A 22,376-nucleotide genomic window follows, 5' to 3' on the forward strand; every position below is an offset into this window, starting at 1 on the left:
ACATTTAGAGGTATTGATGCTTCACAGGTTAATTGCATCATTTTTATTAAATAAACTAATTATACTGGCTGATACTAACGCATAACAGAGATACATGTTTGCACTGACTGGCACTAAAAGATAATTATCTATCACAGGTGTAACAGATGGCAAACCTAGACTTCTATTAGTGCTAAAATAACATAGAAATTTCCAATCTCCATAAATTGATATCTACAGATTATGAAATGTAAATGTTTCTGCTTTCACTTTTCAGCCCTTCCAGTTTGTAAGTGTTACTGACCGCTCACATTTGAGCAGGCTTAGGTTGTATGCGGTCCACGTGGAGAGCAAAAGAAATCACTCATAGTCGGACAATGGCTGGCATCTTGAACCAGATATCTTCACTACACTGGATGGCCTTAAAAACTGTTCTGACTGTTATTCCAAGAGGCAGCGGTCTATGGGTTCTCAGAATGGTACATTTCTGACTAAAATTTGTTGTTTTTTTCACTTGAACATCAAACTAGGTTTAAAAATGCAATAAGACAAAATGACAGTTTAACAGCAATCCTTTGGCTTTTGCACACTGCACAAAACCTTTTGCTGCAAACGTTTTTTCTTTAGTTTAAAGCGGTGCACTGTTTCTTTTCATTTAATCCAAACATGGTGAGTAAAGAGCATTTTTGTTGTTGTTTGTTTCTTTTCATTTTTTTGTGTTGTCTTTTGAGTCTGTGTTAAATCCGAACAGCCTTGATGTATGATATCTGGGGAGAACAGGGAGCCATTAGTGGTCCCACAAAGACAGAGCAGAGCCTGCCTGACTATTTGATTTCAGGGCTTTAAATACAAAGACACACAGACAGACAAGAAGAGAGTGATCTCTGTCTGTCTGCACTCATTATTTCCTCCTCTGCTCCTTGCTCTCTCTCATGCTTTCTTCCTCACTCTTATGGCTTTAATGCCACTGTATCAGACACCTCCACCATGCCATAAGCAGATTGGGAGTCAGCAGGTGTGTGACCGTGTGTGTGTGTGAGTGTGTGCGAGTGTATGTTTGGGGGGATGGGTGGCATCACCATTGCCATAGGAACGAAAGCATATAAAAAACAACACAGTAATTGTTCCGTTTCCATGGTAACGAGCTACACAACAGCAAACCTAAGAGATACTTTGTGTCTGCGCAAAAAAAAAAAAAAAAGAAGTTCTATTTAACCCTGCAGTAAAAACACAAATATGTTGTAACAGCTGCACGTTTCTCTTATAAAAAAATCATTCAAGCTTGAAAACATCCCAAAACTGAGGGAACAATCACAGCAGTACCATAATATTAGTATGCACCGAGCAACTCTAATTCTTCTTTTTCTGATATAAAGACATCACAGAACCTGTGTAAACACTTGTAACATGTTGAATTCCTAGAAATCCTTCTCCACTCACATCGTCGTTTCTCTGCATCGTAGCGGCGCGGAACGGTGAGAGGCGGGGCCGAAAAAGGGGACTTGGAGCGGGTCGTGAGGGCGGTGCAAAAGAGGGGGGAAAGCAAAGAGAAAGAGAAAAAGAGAGAGAGACGGTCCCCAGTTTGAAAGCCGGTAATTAGTGGCAGATGAACGGAAGCTCCGCTATACCACCGGAGCAACGCGGAGAGGAGAGGGTGGATGACAGCCTTCTGCCGCAGAGAAAAAAAAGCCCAAATTAGGCTGATTTCACACGCAGCTATACCGGCATCCCCACTGCATGCACAACGCCTCACCTTATCCCATCTTGCGACTCTCACCTACCCACACACCCACCCACCTCGACCACCCATCCGGCTGTGTGCTGACTTGGTGATGCAGGGTGGAGCTGGACGCATGGACAGCCGGCAGGATAATATCTCGGTCTGAGTGCGTCTTAGATGATCTCCGTCATCACCGGGTCGGTACCCCCGCTCTCCTCTTTGGGTATGTACAGCCTTGCTTTGGTATAGTGCAACTACAACGTGTGTTCAGCGCGCGCTGCGAACAGAACTACTAGACAGTTTTGAGGGGAGACGCTTAACAAGTCTAATTATGAGATCACTTGGGCTCTGCGATTTTTCTCTTGCGCACAGAGCCCTGCAGTTTGCAGAAGGCGCGGAACGCAGCGGGGTACTGACTATTAAATTTAAAGTAGAGCTGGCGATATAATTTCTGAACGCAAAGCAGATAAATGCTGGCTCATTTTGCAGCCTTCTGTCCTTTGCGTTATTCCAGCGGATGAGAGAACCCCGGCAAAGGGGCGCCCCTGTGACCGGAGGAGGGTTGGATTCTCCCGGCTGGTGACCTCCTGCTCCGGGGGACAAATCCTCCCACCACCGGGCATCACCTCCTCTACCCCGGACAAAAACCCACGGAGCCCACCGATGCGTCCGGCAGCCCCTGATGCTCGGCAGTGCTCCGGGGCTTTCCGGTCGGTGGGAGAGGCTCGAGCCGCGGCCGCGCGCTAGGATGCTGCGCCAGGTGTTGCACGCGGGCCTGAGGACCTCGTTCCACGCGCTGGGTCGGTTCGTGGCGAGCCACCCGGTCTTCTTCGCCTCCGCGCCCGTGCTCCTCTCCATCTTGCTGGGTTCCAGCTTTAGCCGGTACCGCGTGGAAGAGGACGTGGAGAGCCTGCTCGCGCCCAAGCACAGCCTGGCCAAGATTGAGGGCAACCTCGTGGACAGTCTGTTCCCAGTGAACCGCTCCAAGCACGCGCTCTACTCTGACCTGCAAACTCCGGGCCGCTATGGGCGCGTGATCATCACCACCCGAAAGGGGAGCGTGCTGGATCCGGTTCATCTGGACGCCATACTAAAGGTACGCACGTGCACACATGGCACAAACTCTCAACTCATTTCTTTAGTAATTGTGAATTTCAGCTGACAAGCAGTCTGATATATAAAATAAAATAAATGTAAAAGTATCTTTAAAGTATTTTCACGATTAATAAAGAAATGATAAAAACACAAATATGACAACGAAGCAAATAAACACGTACACAGGTGTCTGCTGAAGAAATAGGCTTCAACTAGTAGGTGCCAAGATTGAAATGGACGGAATGTGAGCCGACCTATAACCTTTGAATGGTCATTTTTAGAGTTCGAGAGCACATATAGGCCTACCCACCCACTCCGCGAGGCACCTGTGGCGAAATGCCAAGCGAAAACACACAGCACTTGAAAAGTACAGCATTTGACAAGTTAGCTACTGTGCCCTTTAAATCATGGTGTATACATCAGAAAACGAGGTGCATCTACAGCTTTAAAAACAAGCTCTCATTCAGAAACACAAAGAGGTGAAGGTCAGTATCTGTAGGCTGCCTCACTCCTCACTCTCCGTGACTGATATTCATTAACTGGAGTCTTATTTCAAATCACCCTGACAGCCTTTTGAGGTTATTAAGCAGGGTATCCTAATCACACGTTAACTGGAGCTTAGAGGTCTCTATGTTGGTACACCTAAATGGTGTTATGAGTATCAGCCTGACACCCCTAGAGCAATTAGTTTAATGATTTCATGAAGTTATTAGGCTGCTATCAGAGCTTGCTGACTCATATGCTGGACACGCCGAGCTCTGCTGAGGAGATTGAGTTTGTGAGAGCTCCATCCACGCATGCTTTTCTGTGTATGTGTTTATCAAAGAATGTTATTGTGGCCTACTTTACATACATGCAGAATTCAGCGTTGGTCCACAGAGGACTGCCACAGTTAGAGAGCTCAGAGCTGTGCATCTTTTGCTGCCAACGGGCAGCGAGTGAGAAACAGGTTGGTGCATAAAAGAGAGTGCTGTAAAAGGGTAAATCCACTGTTACGTAATCTTACAGTGTTGCATATCATCCGTGAGGTTCAAGACTCTGTAATTTTCCTTTTCCTGTGTCTTTGCTTGCTCTTGGCTTGCCCTCAGCATATGAGTTCTTGCATTTTCCCAGAAGCTTTTTTTGCATCCCTCTGGGTCTGAACTTGTTGCATGTAGTAAGTTAAAGCATGCGTCGGTGGAGAGAGCGATATCAGCAAGAGCGAGAGAAAGAACTAGACGGGATTTCCACTTGCAGTAAGAGTAAGATTTCTGAGTCACACCCATTGACTGCATCTACTGAAGTATTTAATCTGTAGTTGGTAAATAAACTGATTCACTACAGCTCGCTCTTTTTTGAGGTGGTTTCCATCCTTTGTGGGAAAATGTTCAGTGTTCAAACAACGCGTACTTTACTGTTATGTGATACTGCATGTTGTTTTTGAAAAGACAAAGCAAATATACAGCATCATTTCACTGCAGGGGCACACGTGTGAGCCAACGCCATGGTCAAGAAATGTCTTAACAACTGTTTACTGGAAGTATATTATTATGGATATAGACTTGGTTCCCAGAGGATACACAGCGCTGTGTTAATTGTGTTTTAATTTTTTAATCTTTTTCCACCAGCAGGTTAAAGTCTCTATTTATCGAGTAAAAATTTGAATTTCTCTCGAGGCATTTTCTGTTTAAGTCAAATGTTATTATTTAGAACAAATCTCTGCTCTACAGTTCTCCTAACATGGCTCTAGTGTGGTTTTAGAGCCCAACCAATGTATCCATTTTCTTTACTGTTTATCCAGTCTCCTAGAGACTGGTCAGCAATCCCCTGGAAACCTCTGGTCGCTACGGGAAAACAGTGACTGGTTGGCGAGTGGTTACTGGATGTCAGTGAGTGAAATCAGTTGCAAAGAGGGTTCTGCGCCGTGACCTCCTTGTGATTGATTTAGTCCCTAGCAGATTATTGGAATTGCCTGTAGTTTCCATGGAAGACTGCAAGCACTTGCTAACTTACCATAAAGTGGTAGTAATGTTTGGAGAAAGTAATCAGAATCAGCATACTTTATTAAGGATAGCATACCCTAAGGAAATTATGTGGGTTACAGTTGCTCCAATACGCTAAGGGTAATAGACTAAACTATTAAAACAATCCAATATGTTACAGATTTACAAATTTAAGAAATAGCACTAATATATATACAATCACTCAATGATAAATATCAAGGATTAACAGAGGTGAATATAAATGAATATCAAGAATATTGACAGGAATATTACATAGTCGAAAAGAGCGTGTGCAAAAAGGATGTAACTATTGCAGTGTTTATAGTGTATTAGATGGAGGAGTTGTACAGGGAGATGGCCACGGGCAGAAAAAGTTGTGCTGCACTGGCTTTACTTGCTCAACTTTTACTTTGAGGTTGAATGGTCTCCATTTCCAGTTTGGGTCACACTTTTTACAGTTTCACAACTACTTAGAGAGTGATTGGCAAGTGTTTGCAGAAAAGTCGATGTCTTCCATGCAAACTAGGTGACTGCTGCTTTCTGCTAGCAACCAAAGCACTCACAAGGAGATTTTCAATGCAGTAGCATTTACCTTTTTGTGTACCAATGTCACATAACAATAGCAAGCAGCCTCCTGCAACCACTCATCAAGTGGTCTGAGAATACTGGTCTCTAAATCTTCGTGATTGGGTCTTTAACAGTAAATTTCAAAGGGATTGCTACCAACCTACAACAACCACTTGCAACAGGTTAGGGATACTCATTCTTTCTCCTAGCGACCAGTGGTTACCTGGTTTCTGACACCCAGTCTCTAGTTCTGTGTGACTGGAGCTTTAAGTTTACAGGAGGGCTGCAGGATATGTCAGTTTTCACACAGCAAAAAGCAGATACCCCCTTTATAGGTTAGCACAAAACACACAGTCTCACACCTATCATTTATAGTAGCATCACAGATGGTTTTGCAAAGTTTCTAACTTGTCCATAAAATATGTTGCTGGAAAGTTATCCCCATCAAATATCTTCGTATATGTTGATGTTGGATTTTTTTTTAACATAATAAAAGATTCCCAGCCATCTACAAAAATTAATTATTGTTTATAGTCTTGTTTTATGAATATTTTTTCTTTAACTCTCACCACCAGCTAGTTAGTGATCCACAGAGAATATAAATCTGAAATAATATCCACCTTTTAAAACAGGGTCACTTTAGTTTCTTTAACATAACAACCATGATAAGACTTTATTATCCCACAGAGAAATTTGCTTGGACACATAATGCATAAACACACTTCATACACCTACGTACACAGTAGCTGTTTCATGAATTTTATATTGAGGATGATTACTAAAAACCCTTCTTGAATAATCAAAAGAAAACAATCGACTCTGTGTTGATAGAGCATGGTAGGTTTACTCTTGGTAAAGATAACTGCATGCAAGTGGAAGTGAAGTTAACGTTCACTTGTAGTGTTCAACTATTAAAGAGCAGGCATCTGAAGTTAGTGTACGTGCTTGAGGCACCTACAGCAGGAATTTTAAGTCTCTGCCATGAAGCTGTCGACAATAATGATGACAGAGTGGAAGAATTTGGCAGTAAAAGTTTATTTTACAATAAATCTTAGGACAGGTTGCTGCAGGACAGTAACTTTTAAACCAAAATTATAATAATTTTCAGGAGACATTCCTGCAGAATCACACTCCCTTTCTTAAGCCAATGCAGCAATCTGAGGTAGGAGAAAGCTTTTCTCCTGTTCACCATGGCAGAGACTGGCATCAGGCCTGTTGCTTAGTAACCAGCACCGTGGATGCTGGCACAGTTGTCCTCTCGCCATAGAAATGGAGGAGTACTCTGAGACAACTATTATTTCTCTGTTGAGTAATATATAAACACATACACACACACAAACACACACACTTCCCCAAATTTCTCTCCCTAGTAGTCGCACAAACAGGAACACAAAGTAGGTGAATGAGTGGCTGACACTCAGTTTGTGTGCTGCGTAGTGAAACTTTTCACTGTTCCCACAGTTTATCCAGGAAAGCCACCATTAAGCTGAGCAAATAAAGCTCTTTCTCTCTTTGTTTTCTCTGCTCGCAGCTCCACAGACGGATCTACCAGATGCAGGTAACTGTGCCAGCAACAGGCTTCAACAGTTTCAACTACTCCTTCTCCAACCTTTGCCTTCTTGATGACAAGAATGTCTGCATCATCGATGACATCATCCGCGCCATGGAGGAGATCCAGTCAGCTCGCAACTCCAATCGCTCCGTGCCCGTCCTGAGGTACCCCATCACACAGCTGGCAGATGGGCGGCAAGCGTACATTGGCCACCAGATGGGTGGTGTGCAGGGCTGGGGTCCTGGGGGGGCGATGCGAGCTCAGGGAATGGGAGTGAGGGGAGAAGGTGTCCGATCTGCCAGGGCGCTGCAGCTCACCTACTACCTCCAAGCCCCAGGCGGCCTGATGGACCGGGTGGCCAGCCAGTGGGAAAAGGCCTTCTGTGCTGAGTTGCAGCACTTTGCAGAGTTGCACCCAAAGTTGGGCCTCTACCCTTCTACTTCATCTTCTCTGAGGACAGACTTCCAGTTCTCCTCAGTGCTGGCACGTCGCCCCCTGTTGGCCAGCCTGGGAGTGTGTGGGGTGCTTGTCGTCCTTTGCTGCTCCATGAGGGACTGTGTGAGGTCCAAACCCTGGCTGGGACTGCTAGCTCTGCTGTCCATCACTCTATCAGGCCTTACTGCTGCTGGGATACTCAACCTGACTGGGGCCACCTACAACTCCACGTACTTGGGGATCCCTTTCGTCATGCTTGGTAGGTTTAACTCTGATATATTTGCTGTAGAAATAACAAATAATATCACAAAGTATATTTTACCTTTTGGGTGTTTATGAAATAATTTTCCCATTTATCTGGAACTGACCTTTATGTATAGGACGTTTTCAAAGAGTAACCGATGCTAATCCATGGCAGGTGGGAGCCGCACAGAACATTGGCATTGCTTTTCCTTCGCAGTTTGCTTGCCTGTACCTCGCAGCCTGCTTTTTCAGTACCTGTTGTAATAGATTTTTCAGATGTCTGCCTAAGGCTGAATGCCATTTCAGAGTAGACAGGTCTTCAAAATGACTGACAAGTGGTGGGGCATGAACTTGACTTACTGATAGAGAGGATGATGGTAACAACAACATGTTTTTTGACGAGTGGCAAAAACTAAAACTAAAGGTTCAAAAAAGTTTTAAGTTGCAGCTGAAGCAGAGTCTTGAATGAGTTGTGAGATGGGACAGGAAGTTATTTTACATGCCAACAAGACCTCTGACTTTAACAACATTAACTTAACTCACCATATATGTCTTTATTCACCACTTTTCTTTTAATCATTAGTTGTTAATAAACTCTGGCTGTCTTACAGAGTGTGTCTTTTGTGTGTCTTTCCCTCCGCTCTCTTCTTTTCTACTCACCCAAACCAGTCATGACAGACTGCTACTCCCTAACCCCAGTTCTGACAGAGCCACACACAGATACATACACACATATGTAATAACACTTTACTCACGTTGTATATAACATTGTACACAGACTATCTTCCAGATCTTCAAACTGAAACCCATGCCTTAAGCCTGCAGTTTTTTTAATGGCCAGCAGGAGGCGCCCCCTCTTTTTGCAGAAACAAGTCTGGTTGCATAGAAGTCTACAGGAAAACTACCCTACTGTTCACTTGATATGCGATCACAGTGAACACTTTCCTGATTAGTGCTTTAGCGTTTCAAGTCTTGTTTATTACAAGATGTCTGTTGTCTAAATTATGGTATCAATTAGTGTGTAGAAGGATCATAAAATATGGTTTGCTTTAGGGTGAGCCTGCCGTGTTATTGAGAAGTCCCTGCACAAGTGCACAGTTGTCCTTTGTTTCTCAGTAAGATCTACCCTGCACTTAGGACTAGTTTCAAGGAATAAAATGGTAGCCATCCATTCGCTTCCACTTATCCTTTTTCAGGGTCGTGGGGGGGCGGGAGCCTATCCCAGCTGTCACAGGGCGAAAGGCGGGGCACACCCTGGATAGGTAGCCAGTGGTAAAAATGCCCAGCTTTTCCTTTAAATACAACTTCACTTTGGATACCAGTCGGTGATCACATCTTTGTAATTAAACCTGGTACAATTTAAGTTTATATTCTGTGAAGAGGCATTGCTGTGCTTTGTTTATGTCGCATCAAATTTAGTACAGCTGAAATGAAGACACTTTTAAAACTGTTTGTGCAACAATACTGCTTAATGTAATAAGGTGGTTATATATAATATCAATAAAAATGTCACATTCTAGTGATGGAAGGAAAAACATTTCAGTGCAATTTATAACCCTCTGTAAGTGTCCAAAGAGCTTAAGGTTGATTAAGGGGGCAGCCCCAACATGCAATTGATTTTGGAAGCCAGTGAAAATGCTGATTTACAGGTAGTATAAAACTTGGGTATCAATGTAATTATATATATATATATATATATATATATATATATATATATATAATTTAAGGATAAATACTTCTTTGGGGTATTGCTAAAAACAGCTACTAATATTAAACAAAATTAACATTTTGTTTAACTGGAAATATTAAAGACATACAAGCATATTTTTGATTTGGTGATGACTTTTCCACATGCATTCATAACATTGTTGTAAATGGGGTTGCACAGTAGTATTTATCCTACTGTGTATTTCCTAAAGTGAAAAAAATCAATCAGCAGTTTAACAAACCTCTGCTACTGATCAGTGACTATTTCAGCTGCGTAATTGGATTGCCTCTGCATTCCTAATTATGCAGCACCTTGCATGTGGAAAGGGCCAATAAAGTTGTATCAGTGTTTGAGCATTCATTTGTGTTGCATTTGGCACTAAATTAATTAAGTAAATTCGTTTATTTGGTTGGGCAGGGATAAGATATAGAGAAGGAACAAAGAGAAAGTGGGCGAGGAAAGGCTGCTGTCAGGCTTAGAACAACTGCAGAGTGAACAGAAAGTACAGGGAAACAGGCAGAGAGGATGAAATATGAAATATCACTCCAAATGCAGGCTGAGATAAGGATTCTCTTAGCAGAAAATGAAGTTAAACTGTAGTTAGAAGGAAGACAGGCAGGCAGGGAGAAGGATCTTCTCAGAATGCAAGTGGGCAGACAGAAAAAGGTGGGAGGACAGCGTGAGGCGAGAGAGAAAGCTTTGTTACAGGGGAAGATAGGATTTGGATTAAGGAAGAATGCTGTATTTTTGTAATATCTTAAAAATGACAGAGATTTGTGTCTTTCTCTTTTAAAATCAACCACAAGAGATGTTTCACATTGTGCTCGCTAATTTAAAAAGTTGCACATTGATGGGATAATGACTTTGGGCCATTAACTCACCAGGTGTGTGATTGTGTAGCAACGAGGGTAAATTGTTAACGGTAAAGGATCATTCTGGTCTGCTTCAGCCTGCCATTACTGTCACTGCTGTGGCTCTGTGGGTGTTGCTAACTTTGCACTTTTCACCTCCGTTGTGGAGCTTTGGGGAGTTCTGCCTAACAGAAACGGCGCAGTGCACAGTACATCAGTGTACAGGGGGGGGGGGGACTGATAACTGATGGACCATTTTAGTCATTTTTTTATAGAAAATATCACAGTTGTACTTTTCTCATGACTTAATTTCAGGCTTTCTTCTGTTTCATAAACCTGCCAGCTAAGGATTTTTCATGTTTGAACAGTTGGTCAGATGCACAAAAATGTTTCCTAGAGCTCTAGGAAAATTTCAGGCATTTTATAGAAGAGTTTGACTGATATATTTGTTGACCACTTGTCAACAGCTACTTGGGAGGCTGAAGTTTTTCATGATTACTGAACTTCGATTTTGTCATTATTTATCATTTCTAATATTTTGGGTTCAATGTTAGAGTTTTTAGTCTTCTGGTTTCTGTCTGTGTTCAATAGTTGCTCTGTTTCCCCTGTCAGCTGTATCCCCTTGTCATCTGGATACAGATCTCATAATACAGTCTCTGTGTTATGTTTCCTGTTTTACTTTGAAAGTCCGTGTCACATGTCAGTGTTTTTAGTTTTGCTTCCCTTGTCTCATAAGGTTTGATTTGTCCCAGCTGTGTTTCCCTCCTGTCTCCCATTCCCTGATTGCTCCCTCTGTGTATTTAAACCCTGCGTTTTCCTTGGTCTGTGTTGCTATTTCTCTCGTTTCATACTGTGTGTTCTGTCTGCCAGTCTGTTTTGTTATTTTGTTGTGTTTAGCAATAAGTCAGTGTTGAGTGTACCTTTTTATCTCTGTAAGTCTGTACTTTGGCTCCACCATTCCTGCCTTCACCGAGTACAAGAGACCAATATTGGCCTACTGTACATACTATAACTGCAGCTATGTTGAAAGTTTTGTTTATTTTACAGACAAAAATGCAGGGAAAAAGTAGTACAGTACAAGTAGGACAAATACTTCATATCAACTGTCAAGCACAGTATGGTGATTTGACCTGGTTTTGCAGTTGACCATGAACTCATCTGTTTTCCAGAGAATTCTGGAGTCAAATGTGAGGTCATCAGTGCAAGAGCAAACTTGGTCAGGCACCAGGGCAGGGGTGGCAAAGTCCAGGCCTTGAGAGCCGGTGTCCTGCAGGTATTAGATATCACCCTGGGTCAACACACCTGAATCAAATGATTAGTTCATTACCAGGCCTCTGGAGAACTTCAAGAAATGTTGAGGAGGTAATTTAGCTATTTAAATCAGCTGTGATGGATCACGGACACATCTAAAACCTGCAGGACACCGGCTCTCGAGGTCTGGAGTTTGCCACCCCTGCACCAGGGCAATGATCCCAAGCAGAATAGCTGAAAAAGAAAAGAATCAAGGTGTTGCAGTAGTCCATTCAACATCCAGACCTCAACCTTAATGAAAAGCTGTGGCAGAACCTTAAGAGAGCTGCCAGAGCGAATAAACTGACGCATTGTTGCAGAGAAAAGTGGGCATAAATTACTCCACAATGATGTCGGAGACTAATAAAGTCATAAAGAAATTATTGCTGTTTCACAGGAAAACTCATAAAACCAAGCTGCTCTTAAATTCCCCCAAATTTATTTTTATTTTGTAATTTAACTAAAACAGTCATCCCCACATTCAGTCAGTCCACATTAATTGATATGTAAAAATCAAATTAATGGATCATTTAGTTTTTAAGAGAATGTCATATAAGCACCTCATGAGATAATCTGTTACCTTTATTTGTTTTACAGTATTGTAGGTTGTGTATTTTTCACATATTTATTTAGACAGTTGGCAGATATTAAAAAAAAAATGCCTCCTTGAGCTTCAGGAAAATTTTACACATTTTATTATTTATTCATTTGAGCGGTTCTTTTTCCAGTGTGGAATGACAGTACAGCATACATTTGTTTGGTTAGTTTGGATTTTGTCCAATAATTGACCATACATAAATGCTCAAATACATACATAGACTCCCACAAATATTTGGCTAAATGACTCTTAGCAAGTTGCATCTTGACCAGATGCTTTTAGTAGCCATCAACAAGCTTCAGGCATAATACTCGCTGGATATTTGACTACTTTTCTTGGCAGAATTGGTGGAGTTCATGTAAATTAGGTTTCCCCAAATTTTTAGTGTAACCCACAGATTTTCAATAGGATTGAGCTCAGCGCTTTGGGGGAGGCAATTTTAGAAGCTTACCATTAGCCTGATTTATCAATTTCAAAGCCAGTTGAGATATGTGTTTGGGGTCATTGTCCAGTTGGAACATCCAGTTGTGTCAAAGGTTCAACCATATAGCTGTTGATATGAAAAATTTGCAGGTAGTCCTCCTGCTTCATTATTCCATCCACATTCTACAATGTACCAGTATCACTGCCAGCAAAACAGCCCCAGAACATGATGCTCCCATCACCATGCTTAATAGCTAGCAGTGCTCTTAGGTTTATAAGCCTCACCTTTATGCCGCCGAATAATTCCGAATTCCTGTTTTCATTGTGGCCAAATAGCTTAATTTACGGTGGTATGCAAACGTTTGGGCACCCCTGATAATTTTCATGATTTTCCTTCATAAATCATTGGTTGGTTGGATCAGCAATTTCATTTTACCCTTTAAAACCAGTCGGAGCGGGCATGCTCCGTTTTGCGTAACTATTTTTAAATCCCTGTAGGACTGCAACCACGTAAGCTAGCGCAGTAATTTTTTTTGCATAAGAAACCGGAAGAGTTGCACTTACATGTTATGCCATCAGCTTGTCCTAGCTCACGGTTTCCTTCCACATATAGCTTTGCAAAAACTGCATAAAAAACACTTGCAGCAACAAAAACATAATATTACAGAAACTCGCTTTGCCGATCTGATCAGCTGTTCATAACACTTCCTACGTTGGAACAGACGTCAGCGCGAACTATTGCATGTCCGCCATTACCTGCCTGAAACCGAAAGTGATTTTTTTTTTTTTTTTTTTTTTTTTACCTTCGGGGCCTTATAAGCCTACACTGGTGTTTTTAAAAGTCATGTTTGACTTTATGACTTTCTGTATCGTTTCTGGGATGCTTAGAACTCAAATTGCACTGCTGGAAATAGTTTATTTTGATGCAAATGCGGGTTTTTTTTGCAAATTTGCATTATAATATATTTTTTTTCGTTTTTCCTGCAGTATATAAAAATTGGTGTATCTCAAAAATAAAACTATGAAGACACTCAAAATAAATTTCCTGTTGTTGGAAAATATTTTGTGCAACTTTTTTGTGTTTACAGTTTTGAGGGATAAACATCTTAAAATTCTCTAACTAGAAATATATATTAAAAAACCCCAAAAACGATTTTAAATTTTTTGGTAGTTTATTGCACTTTTTTGCAATTTGTGTAGTTATTATGCACTTAATGCATACATATTATTAAAGTTTGGGCTATAACGGTTGTATTGATGTATAGCAACTTGAAATGCTCCCAAAAATGGCACTACAGCATGTAAAAATATAAAGATAAGCTCTGGCGGACTTGGTTCTATGGTAGTTCTTAAAGGGTTAAATATATCATGTAGCAGATGAACACAATGATATTTGAGAAGTGAAATGAAGCACAGAAAGTGTGCAATAGTTACTTAAGCTAAATTAGGCAGGTGTATAAATTTGGGCACCCTTGTCGTTTTATTGATTAGAATACCTTTAGCACCAATTTTTGGAACATAAAATTTGTTTGGTAAGCTCATTGACCCTTGACCTACATACACAGGTGAATCAAGTCATGAGAAAGGGTATTTAGGGTGGCCATTTGCAAGTTTTTCTCCTCTTTGCGTCTTCTCTCAAGAGTGGCTACATGGGAGCCTCAAAACAACTCTCAAACACCTGAAAACAAAGATTGTTCAACATCATGGTTTTGGGGAAGTATAGAAAAAGCGATCTCAGAGATTTCAGCTGTCAGTTTCCACTGTGAGGAACATATTGAGGAAATGGAAGACCACAGGCACAGTTCTAGTTAAGGCTGGAAGTGACAGGTCAAGGAAAATCTTAGATAAGCAGAGGCAAAGGATGGTGAGAACAATCATAGTCAACCCACAGACCAGCTCCAAAGACCTGCAACATCATCTTACTGCAGATGGTGTCGCTGTGCATCATTCAACTATTAAGCGCACTTTGCACAAGGAGATGCTGTATGGGAGAGTAATGCAGAAGAAGCCATTTCCATGCACATGCCACCAACAGAGTTGTTTGAGGTATGCTAAAGCACATTTGGACAAGCAAGCTTAATTTTGGAATAAGGTGCTGTGGACTGATGAAACTAAAATTGATCTTGTTAAAGTTGAGGGTTGCATGGATTCCAGTCAGTATCAGCAGATTCTTGAGAACAATGCTCAAGAATCAGTCACAAAGTTGAAGTTGGGCCGGGGCTGGTTATTTCAACAAGACAATGACCGTAAACACTGCTCAAAATCTACTTAGGCCTTCATGCAGAGGAACAAGTACAACGTTCTGGAATGGCCATCTCAGTCCCCAGACCTGAATATTATTGAAAATCTATGATGTAACTTAAAGCGGGCTGTCCATGCTCGGAAACCATCAAACCTGACTGAACTGGAGATGTTTTGTAAAGACGAAAGGTCCAAAACACCTTCAACCAGAATCCAGACTCTCATTGGAAGCTATAGGAAGTGTTTGGAGGCTGTTACTTCTGAAAAGGAGGATCTACTAAATGTTGATGTAATTTTTCTGTTGGGGTGCCCAAATTTATACACCTGCCTAATTTAGTTTAAGTAACTATTGCACACTTTCTGTAAATCCTATAAATTTCATTTCACTTCTCAAATATCATTGTGTTTATCTGCTATATGATATATTTAAATGAAATTGCTAATCCAAACAACCAATGATTTATGAAAGAAAATCATGAAAATTATCAGGGGTGCCCCACTGTATGTCTCATTTGACTATAAAACATTTGGCTTGTCCATATAGGCGGCTGAAAAATTTAGTTGAGGTTGAAGGTCTACATTTTGGAGCAAGGGCTTCTTCCTTTTTGGTAACCTCTTAGTCCATGGTGATGTAAAAGTTGTGTCATGGTTCACTTTGTGGCAGCCAGGAGGAAGGACCCAAATGCAGCTTTATTTGCTGGAAAAACATGAACACCAAATGCAGGAAACAAAACATAAAACTAGAAGCAAGGAAACACAGACTCTAGAGGGTACAACGTGACAACAAGCAGGGAAAGACAGGACTAAAATACACGAAACACGGAACCAGAACCTACCCACATGGCAAAATTGGTATGGCCCAGATCTGGCCCACACAATGTGCTTACACATGGCCCACATACCGCAAAAAATGACAGCCCTTTGGTGGCCCAGATCAGGTTTGCCAGAGGTAATCCACACATGGGCCAGCACAAGGCCAGTTGCAGACACACTGGTGGTTCTGTGCAAACCTGATCTGGCCAAAGGGCCATCATTTTTTGCGGTATGTGAGCCATGTGCAGCCACGGGCCAGTTGCAGACACACTGCTGGCCCTGTGCTGGCCCAGAACAGTTTCAGCTCTGGCCCTAGATGTCAGCCTAATGTGTACCTTAATCAAGCCATGTAATAACAACGTGTGCCGGAACATAACAGTGCAAAAGTAACATGATGAAACTCTGTTCAGACAGTGAATGGACCGATTCTTATATAGCACTTTTCTACTCTCCCGGATTACTTGAGGTGCTCTATACAACATGCCACATTCACTCAATCACACACTTTCTCTAAACTGAGTGCTTCCTAACTACATTCATTCAGACTGGAGGAGCCAGGGATCAAAATGTGTACACTCACAAACCTGTCAAGCCTGCATTTGAAACATTGGCTACCATAGCAGTATAGTATTGTAACATAGCATTTGGATCTTCTAACTAAAATAGGAGAATAGGAACATAAATAGTGCCATCATTTACAGACCTGGCCCACATCTGGTTGACATACACCCTGCCATGACACCAGTCAGTCAGAAGTGCCAGCTTGTTGCCGGATCCGGGGAAGACCTGTTTTCTATGAGCCTGGGCCACATAAACCAAACCACAATCGGGCCAGATGTGGCATGCTATCACATAAACAGTGGCATCTGCGCCAGCCCTGACCCATATCTGGATGACATACCACTTACCATAGAAAAGACTAAAGAACTAAGGAGCTAGGAATACTTGAGACAGAAACCAAAACAGAGAGACTAGCAAAGACAAATCATGAAATCAAGGATAAATAATACAAAACAGAAAACATTGGGTCACCGTCCCAGGAGCGTGACAACGTGCTTCACTGTGGTCAGTGACACGGATGTCCAGCAGCCATGGCAGGCTTGAGTCTTGGTGGTTCCTGATTGTTCCTGAACAACAACCAGTTTCCTCTCATCTGGGTGTAACAATTTACATCTTCTTCTAGATCTTGGTAAAGTGTTGATAAATCCAACTAACTTGTCGTTACCTACAATTGCTGGAGCTGATTATTTTGAAATCTTCAGTTGTTCCTCCATGTCTCAAAGGGACCTTGGCAATTTATGCAGATCTACAGTTCTCCTTCTTAGATCTTCACTGAGATCCTTGGACTTCCCTATTGTTTTGACTATTGGTCAAATCATTCATCATGCTGACTAAGAGAAACTACCAGTTGTGGTAAATCGTAATCACTAATGAGAAGTTAATAAGCTTTGGCTAAAAGAAGGTTAAAAGACACTGAAGAATCTGCAGTACCACTTATTTAAAGATTAAAACGTGCATGCATATATCTGAGCCTGTATGTATACTTTTTACCCTGCGTGGATTAGAGAAAATCCAACACCAACCCAAAATTATGCAACCAATTCTCATGTTTTAATTCTTAGGATTTGAAAATCAACATGACATTCATGACTATGATGAGTGTAAGTAAACTTCCAAACACAACTCTACATACATACATTATATCCCCCAAGGATCATCATCAGCAGCAATACTTGTTAAGATCGCTTGTTAAGATTTTTTATTTTCTTCTGCCTGTTTGCTCCATTTTTGCCATAGTTAACAAACTGACAAAGACTTTTCAATATCTGGAAAAAAACAAAAACATTTTGCAACACAGTAGTCGTATCAAGGGCAGACATAGTTTCAGGAAAAAGAAACATCCTTCTATGTTCCTCTAAGTGCTTCTATATATGTGAGTGTGTCTGCTTGTGTGCCTGTCTCCTGCTGGTAAATATCCTTGCACAAGTGCTGTCTCCAGCCTCTCTTTTTTGCTCTCATCTTGTCTCTGCAACATTAACCTCTGCACCTCTTTTCTCCGTCATCCTCTGTCTAATTCCCTCTCACACATCGCAGATCTGCAGACTTTCTCTGTACTCCACGCCCACGCCTCAAGTGTCGGTACAATGCGCCTCTGCTTAGGTGTTAAGTGTTTCGCCATGCTGAGGTCACTGGAGAGGGGGGTGAGGGTGGTAGCGGTGGGGTGTACATGTGTTACTGGTGACTCACGGATGCTATGGCAACCACAGAAGGAAAAAAACCCTTAAAAACCATCTGCTGCACCTAAATCAATGTGTATGCGCAGCACGTGAGACTGGACAAGCACAAATTCATGGAAATGGGCACTAATTTGCTTTATTGAATGGACAATGATTCATTCCTTTCACTTATCATGTGAAAATCGTGCTGTTGTTTTAAGACTATTGGTCTCTTTATTGTTGCTACTGCAGGAGCAATGGCGCTTCTGGTATTTCTCACGTTGGGCATGTTACAATCAAAAGAAAATGGCATTTTCACAGTGTCTTACATCTGTCATTTCATGTAGCTCCACTTCAAATGGGATTTTGGTGTGACCTCATACAAAGAGGGAATATTCAGAAGCACTATTGCACTACCTTGTGCAACACTGGGATTTGATGAAATGAATAAACTGAAGCAACAAGGCTGAAAGATCCCCAGTTTGAGATTGGGAGGAGACACAAATCCCTGGGAGGTTCTTATATGGTTTTGACCCCTTGTAAAGAAAAGAGGAGCTTTAATTTTTAAGCCTAGTTACAAGAAAATATTTGTCTTTAATACAGGTGATGTCTTGCATCCCAATAAATTACCTTGGTTTTCTGCTAAGGGAACCATGAATTAAAAACAAAGAGGTTGGAGTTTGGAAAACAGAGAGCTAAGTATCTTCTGGTGAACTGTGAAGGTTCTTCAGATAAGTCAAGAGACATCATTTGCAGCAAATGAATAAAATAAATAACTAAACTAAAATAGTTAATTTACTTAAAATAAATAATTAGAATCTAATTTGTGTAATTTAGAAAAAAAAAACCAAAAAAACCAAAACATATTATTTATTCTTAATTTTCAGATTTGCTTTTTATCTGCAATTGTCTCAGTCTAATCAGATTGGAGGCTTACTTGTGGTTCTTGGGGTATTTAAATGTAGAAAAAGTGAGGCTTAGCCTTCAGCTTCCTGGCCAGCTTTGGAACCAGCTACCAGTTTCCTGTGATTCACTGAATATTTCTTTACTCATCTCTTTTCTTCTTCTGTATGTTTATACCTGACTACTGTTTTTAGTCATTGACAGTATTTAAAGTTTTACTCTCTAGTTTCTATATAAGAAACAAGCCAAATAGAGCAGAAATAACAAAGTTCTGCTAAAGTAATTTTTTTTGGCTAAATAAGTGTGATACTGTTACAATCTCTTAAATTTGTTGGTCTAATACAAGATTCATTCTCATTGCTGTTCTATTTGTCCTCAGGTCATGGGCTATTCGGCTCCTTTGAGATGCTGTCATCGTGGAGACGAACCCGTGAGGACCAGCATGTGAAAGAGCGCGTTGCAAGCGTCTTCGAGGATGTTATGTTGCGTTTCTCTGGCTCCACCATGATCCACCTGATGACCTTGGGCCTGGCCGCCTCCCCGCTCACCAACATGGAAGCCGTCCGGCTCTTCTGCCGCACTGCTGCTCTGGCCGTTACCATCAGCTATGTTTACATGTTGTCCTTCTACAGTTCCTGTCTGGTGTTTACAGGCTACCTGGAGACCGGGTACAGACATGGCTGCTTCTGCCGGCGAGTCCCCAAACCAGACCGTCTGGACTCTAAACCGGCTTGGTACAGGTGTTTAATGTACACTCGTTACCAGGAGGAGACCCAAGTGACGAATCCTCCACAAGGGATTGGTCACACTCACACACCAAACCCTGACCTTACTCACACGCACACACACCCTCACCCGCATACAACTAACAACCCCGCTGTTCGTGGACATGCTCATGTTGCTAACTCCACTCACCCACACCCACACCCTCACCCACATTCCACAGCAAGCACGGACCCTCATCCTCAGGACTCCCACCTTTTGTTGGGCTGTGTGCGACGTTGCTATGGAGACTGGATCACTAACACTTATGTTAAACCCTTTGTGGTTCTGCTGTATCTGGTTTACATCTCTTTTGGATTGATGGGATTCCTACAGGTGAGACACCTGGTGATTTCTCTTTTACAGAATTATAAAGTCTTTATTTGTGGCATGTAATAAAAATGTTTGTGTCGTCAACAGGTGACCCAGGGTTCTGACCCTAGCGCACTGGTTGCAATGGACACCGCAACAGTATTGTACACCCGAGCCCAGCAGCGTTACTTCAGCTCATACTCTCCTGTGATTGGATTCTACATTTATGAAAGTGCCCCTTACTGGAATGCCTCAGTGCAGCGGGATCTGCTGGAATATGCCAAAGGCTTCCAGAGAATAAGCTGGCTGGAAGCTTACCTGAACTACCTGTCAGATCGCAACCAGTCCACCAGCCAGCCGCGGGAAAATTTCACCCGCACACTGCGCCACGCCTTTCTCCGTGAGCCGCAGTTTGCTCACTTTGCAGATGACATTATATTTGCAGAGCGCGGCCAGGGCGAAGAGCCTGATGTGGCAGCTTCTCGCATCTTCTTGGTTGCCAAAACAACGGAGAACAAGCGCGAGGAGATGTCAGTGCTGCTGGACACGCTGCGACGCCTGTCACTGACCTCACGAGTCCGCTTCTTAATCTTCAACCCTTCTTTCGTCTACCTGGACCGCTATGCTGCAGCAGTCAGCTCCCCACTTAGACACTCACTGCTGGCGGTGCTTTTCCTGTTGGGTCTCTCCTCTCTGGCTGTTGTGGAGCCCCTGGTGTCTGTGTGGCTGGGCCTCACACTGCTCTCTGTCCAGTTTGGCGTCCTGGGCTTCATGACCTTATGGGGTGTAGAGTTGGATTGCATGTCTGTGCTATGTTTGATTTCAGCTTTGGGGCACTCAGCAGACTGCAGCGGCCCCCTCCTCTGTGGCTTTGCTGCAGGTCGGGGTGAAAGCAGGACTCGCTGGGTGAGAGTGGCACTGGAGAGACACGGTGTTCCCTCTTTACAGACGCTCATCTGTTACGGTGCTGCCCTGGTACCCGTTGGCTCCATACGCTCCAACCTCACACGCACACTATTTCGCTGCCTCACCCTGACGGCCGCTTGCTCGGCCCTGCACACGTTGGCTTTCCTGCCCACACTCCTCACCTTCCTGCCCCCCTCCAAGAGCCGGGGCCATGGACCTGGAGGGGAAGGACAGAGACAGGAGGTGGAGTGTGTTGAAATGAATGACAGCACCAGAGTTGTCGACCAGATCACCACCGTCTGAGCATGGGATGAGAAGAGAGGAAGACAGGTTTCTAGTGCACATGTTACCTGCTTGTTGCTAGTGCTGTGTGGCATGTGAATGAGGTGTTTCCTAAAAAGCTAATGAGACATTAAATTTAATCCAGGTTGTGATGTAATCACAGAGGAAGTGCCACACTTTTCACCAAAACTTGCTTTAGATTCAGTCACTTTGTTTGGCTACTGCTGTCTGTTCACCATATCAAGTTGCACAACTACAGTGACATGAGGCAATCATCTGTATGACTCGAGTATTTCTACTTTATTGCTGGAAAAATAAAGACAAAATAAAAAAATCAAGATCTTAGCATTGTGATTTGTAATATATCATCTTGTGGAAATATTAGCATTTAACAAAAGTCCCCTTGTATGGGAGTTTTTTCTTCTTCTTCTTTTTTTTTTTTACTCTAATTTGTTCATTTTCAGCTCAAAATTTCTAATTCTATTCCTGCTGGTGTAGCTTCACATGATCTACTTTTTCAAAATAATTTTATCTTATTCTGGGTTTTAATGCAGCCTCTCTGTACAACCCTTATCTACAACACGCCATTTTGGGTATGATCCCCTTCCATTTAAGTCAACGTTCTTTTGACTGGCTGCCCGTGTGGAGCTGTAAGGCCACAATTCCGTGGTCATTACTCAAGAGAAATTATGTATTAAAAGTAATGCAGTATGTTACTTCAATACTTGACCAACCCTATATCATGACATAGCATGTAATAGACACACTGGTCCACTATGTCCATTTCACGCTTTGCCCCTTCAAAGCATGAAATGGACAATCATGCAGAAGTTGCAGTACCAGAAGAGGAAGATAATATATTTAAAGCAGTACAATCCAGCATTGTTCTATGTCACAAACAATTAAGCTAGGTGGCTAAAATGTGTTTACATGTAAATGTGTTTATGATGAACTGAATGCAATGTCTCTTTAAAGGCTTTCCTGTGATTATTTTAATGTTGGCTTGAAATAAAACATCTCCCTCTGTTGGTACTGCAGGTTAGTGAATTACGGAATTTGGTACAGTAACACGCTGCATTAGTGTGTTATTGAAAGACGTAATGTGATTACAGTATCACATTACTTTGTAATACATTACACCCAACAGTGGTTACTGGGGTAACCATATGAAGGATCTCCAAGATTACTGACATGATACAGATCAAGGAGTTTAAATGAAAGTCTGAAACACTATTTAGAGCAGCTGAAGACAGAGCTTGTGGCACATCAGGATCACTTGTACACTGACCTCATTATTTTAGAGTTTGGCCTTGTTTAACTTAAGCATCAACCATTGTAACAGTATAACATATATAGTCATGTGAAAAAAAGGGTTTTAATATGCAGTCATCAATCAATTGTTTTTTGTATGACTTTATCAGTCTCTGACATTGTTATGGAGGAATTGTGGCCCACTTTTCTTTACAATGTTGATTCAGTTCATTGAAGCTTGCAGGTA

General features: G+C 42.0%; 1 protein-coding gene across 1 annotated transcript; it reads left to right on the forward strand.

Annotated features, from left to right (window-relative positions):
* Positions 1 to 756: 756 nt before the first annotated feature.
* On the forward strand, positions 757 to 20,990 carry ptchd1 (patched domain containing 1). Its single transcript, XM_040044136.1, has 5 exons — positions 757 to 1,922; positions 2,214 to 2,795; positions 6,875 to 7,589; positions 18,996 to 19,714; positions 19,799 to 20,990. Exons 2-5 carry the CDS (start codon positions 2,382 to 2,384, stop codon positions 20,897 to 20,899), a joined length of 2,949 nt encoding a protein of 982 aa, XP_039900070.1. The 5' UTR covers positions 757 to 1,922; positions 2,214 to 2,381; the 3' UTR covers positions 20,900 to 20,990.
* The last annotated feature ends 1,386 nt before the right edge of the window (positions 20,991 to 22,376 follow it).

Source organism: Simochromis diagramma, unplaced genomic scaffold, assembly GCF_900408965.1.
Source record: "Simochromis diagramma unplaced genomic scaffold, fSimDia1.1 OVJJ01000602.1, whole genome shotgun sequence".
Taxonomy (NCBI): domain Eukaryota; kingdom Metazoa; phylum Chordata; class Actinopteri; order Cichliformes; family Cichlidae; genus Simochromis; species Simochromis diagramma.

Excerpts from the sequence above, each read along its gene's own strand:
- ptchd1 (XM_040044136.1), top strand. The coding sequence starts at position 2,382 with ATGCTCGGCAGTGCTCCGGGGCTTTCCGGTCGGTGGGAGAGGCTCGAG. Across the intron at positions 7,590-18,995 it reads GATCCCTTTCGTCATGCTTG|GTCATGGGCTATTCGGCTCC; the intron begins GTAGGTTTAACT and ends ATTTGTCCTCAG. Across the intron at positions 19,715-19,798 it reads GATTGATGGGATTCCTACAG|GTGACCCAGGGTTCTGACCC; the intron begins GTGAGACACCTG and ends TGTCGTCAACAG.